Source organism: Tarenaya hassleriana, unplaced genomic scaffold (genome assembly GCF_000463585.1).
Source record: "Tarenaya hassleriana unplaced genomic scaffold, ASM46358v1 Cleome7, whole genome shotgun sequence".
Classification (NCBI taxonomy): domain Eukaryota; kingdom Viridiplantae; phylum Streptophyta; class Magnoliopsida; order Brassicales; family Cleomaceae; genus Tarenaya; species Tarenaya hassleriana.
In genome coordinates this window covers 144,013-146,959 of record NW_010969548.1, presented here as the reverse complement: position 1 = coordinate 146,959, position 2,947 = coordinate 144,013, and the positions used below count along the sequence as shown (strand labels likewise).

The window sequence follows — 2,947 nt, the reverse complement described above, 5'->3', positions numbered from 1 at the left end:
TACAGATGAAATAGGGAAAGACAATATTGTGTATGGGCTGAATGCTGCCAGCGAAACTGTGGAAGAATCAACTTCAGATGAAGGGTGGCAAGAGGCATACTCAAAGGGGAGATCGGGAAATGCTGTTGCCCGCAAATTCAGAAAAAGACAGCCTGTTTCTATGAAACTGGGAGCACAACCTCATTTTATTGGGAGACAGGATGTCCAACAGCAGGGAAAGACAATATTGTGTATGGGCTGAATGCTGCCAGCGAAACTGTGGAAGAATCAACTTCAGATGAAGGGTGGCAAGAGGCATACTCAAAGGGGAGATCGGGAAATGCTGTTGCCCGCAAATTCAGAAAAAGACAGCCTGTTTCTATGAAACTGGGAGCACAACCTCATTTTATTGGGAGACAGGATGTCCAACAGCAGTGTATTGTCTCACCCCTGCGGAAACCAACTCTCAGATCTTCCATCTCTCAGTTCTCTTCTCCAAAGGCGGGGAAAGTTCAGGAGGTCAATGTTGAGAAAAGTTCAATGAAGCCAGAGGTAACGGCTTCTGATTATAGATTCTCCCTCAGCACTGCTGCTTCTACCAATAATACTACCATGGCCTCAAAGTCTCTATCATACAAAGAGGTTGCTGTGGCACCACCAGGTACAGTTTTAAAGCCAATGTTAGAAAAATTAGAACTGAATGAGGAAGGAACTGAAACTCAGATATCCAGGATGCAAAGCGAATCAACAGGAGAGGAAAGCAAGGTTGACACTGTAGTAGTAGAGATAGCCTGTGAAACACGAGAACCTCAAGGAAGCGTTGACTCAGCAGATAAATCTACGTCAGAGTCTGAAGGGGATATCGGGTCATGTAGTCAGGAAAGGGCATCTGGAATTAGCGGTGGCAGGAGCAAGCTATCGGCTAAGGCGGAGCCTTACAAACCCGGAGGTCTCCACAAGGTTCATTCCCCTCCTAACTCGGAAATGGCGACGAGCCTTTATGACATCCATCTCGCCCAAAGCATACTTGCAGAACCAGTGGAACCTCTGTATTACAGTGCAACTCACTCTTCCAATGGGAAGCATAGATTTGTGAAGTACACTGACTCGAATGGAATGGAGCTGCCAAGGACCATGAACCCACATGCACCAGAATTTGTCCCAAAGAGATCTCTGCAGTCTAACCCTCAACACGCAGAAAACGAAAAACGCGAAAACGCAGGGAGCGAGAGGAAGAGGGTTGCAACAGAGTCTGAGAAGAGAGAGATTGCTAAGCAGATACTACTTAGCTTCATAGTAAAGTCGACCCAGAAGGACGTTGTGGCTTCGTCCAGGAAGTTTCAGAGTAAGGAAAAGAACCTTAACAAGAACTCGGAAGATTCTTCAACTTCAGGAGGAAATGACAGTTCTGTAATGGAGATTGTCCACAGAAGAGAAGAGGAGTCTGATGAGAACAGGAAGCAGAAGGGAGGAGGAGGAGGCGATGGGTTTGTGGTCGTGGAAAGGCGGAGGAAGAACAAGCAGAGACTTGCAACAAATGCAAACGACGTGGCTGGCCTCTTCCATCAGCCCTCCCCTGTTTGTATATGATCCCCTTTTTTTTCTATTAAAACCCGCTTGAGATTTCGTCGAGGTTATTTATTATATTGTCTTTTCAGTTGAACGTGGAGCGTCCCATCCATGTACATGTGTGGTATGTCTCTGTCCAAAATATTTTCATAGTTGAATAAAAATGGTTGAGATTGAAAAGGGAGGAAACAAACAAGGGCAGATTATGGGCTCAACAAAAGCCCAATGCGATCGATTTAGTGGATGTCTTAATTGTTTAGTTCTCACCGTTTCACGTCGGAGTCTCTTTTACAACCTTTGAGACGGAATTCTACGACGTAACGTTCACGGCGGAACAGCTGAAGAATCGCCCGAGTCTTCCGGATGCAGCGGCGGATCCGTAAAGATCGATTTGCTCGGTATGAAATATCCCACTCTCACCAATGGCGCGTGGACGCCACCGCCCTAAATTCCCCGCCCTATAGTCCACCGATTTTGCTTGTTTTTCTAAATTCCCGGATCGAGGCGCGTGGGGGACTGTTCTGTCGCTGCTTTATCTTTAGTTTACCAATTATTTTTTGCTTTTTTTTTTATTTTCTTGCTTGGCATATTTTTTTTCCAAATATTTAGCCTAAGTAAAATATCTAGTTTATATATTGTTTAAATATTTTCGAAGTATCTAAAATGGTATCTCAATATGGCATAAAATCAGTGTTACGTTAGTTCCATTCATTAACGATTCCAACTTGAAGCATGCATGCATACATACATACATATTCTTAAACAATGACACGGGAAAGGACGGACCCACATGTATTGGTGTGGGTCCCATACCCCATATATTTAGTTAAAATAATTTATTTACCTATAATTGTTATAAAATCTTGATTAAAAATAGTAAAGACACCCATTTAATTTTTTGTTTTGCCCCCTTTCCTCTCATTTTTTTTTTATTTTTTTTTTTATTTTTTTTTAAATATTAGTTCTTGTTACACTTTTTTCTTAATCTTTATTTTCATCTACTTTTTGCTTTTTTCTCTTTCAATTTTCTACAAAAATTTACAAATCTAATATTAAACACAATACAAAAACTAAATAAAAATTAAATTAAAAAATACATAAAAGTTATATTTTTTATCTATTTTGTTTTATAGAAAATTATATATTTTAGACAATCATAAATAAAATTATTATAGATAAATTTTAAAAAATAAAAATCATAGAATTTAGTAGTAAAATATAAATCTTATTTTGACAATATATTTTATTATTTTTATATATTGTTTATATAATACTTTAGAATAAATATTTTGGTACGATTTTTCAAAGTCGTACCGTACAAAACCGAACAATACGGTATTTTTTTTAATCCGAACGATATTCATACGGAAGTGAGTTCACAATGTACCGTTTCCTGCTG

The 2,947-nt window shown here is 39.5% G+C and overlaps 1 protein-coding gene across 1 annotated transcript in view; it reads left to right on the top strand.

The window, feature by feature from the left end:
* LOC104800437 (protein TSS) overlaps positions 1-1,728 on the top strand; it is an 11,439-nt gene extending 9,711 nt beyond the window's left edge. The window contains exon 25 of the mRNA XM_010523231.1: positions 221-1,728. Within this exon, the coding sequence (XP_010521533.1) occupies positions 221-1,569 (1,349 nt within the window). The 3' untranslated portion in view covers positions 1,570-1,728. The remainder of the gene's footprint in view (positions 1-220) is intronic.
* The last annotated feature ends 1,219 nt before the right edge of the window (positions 1,729-2,947 follow it).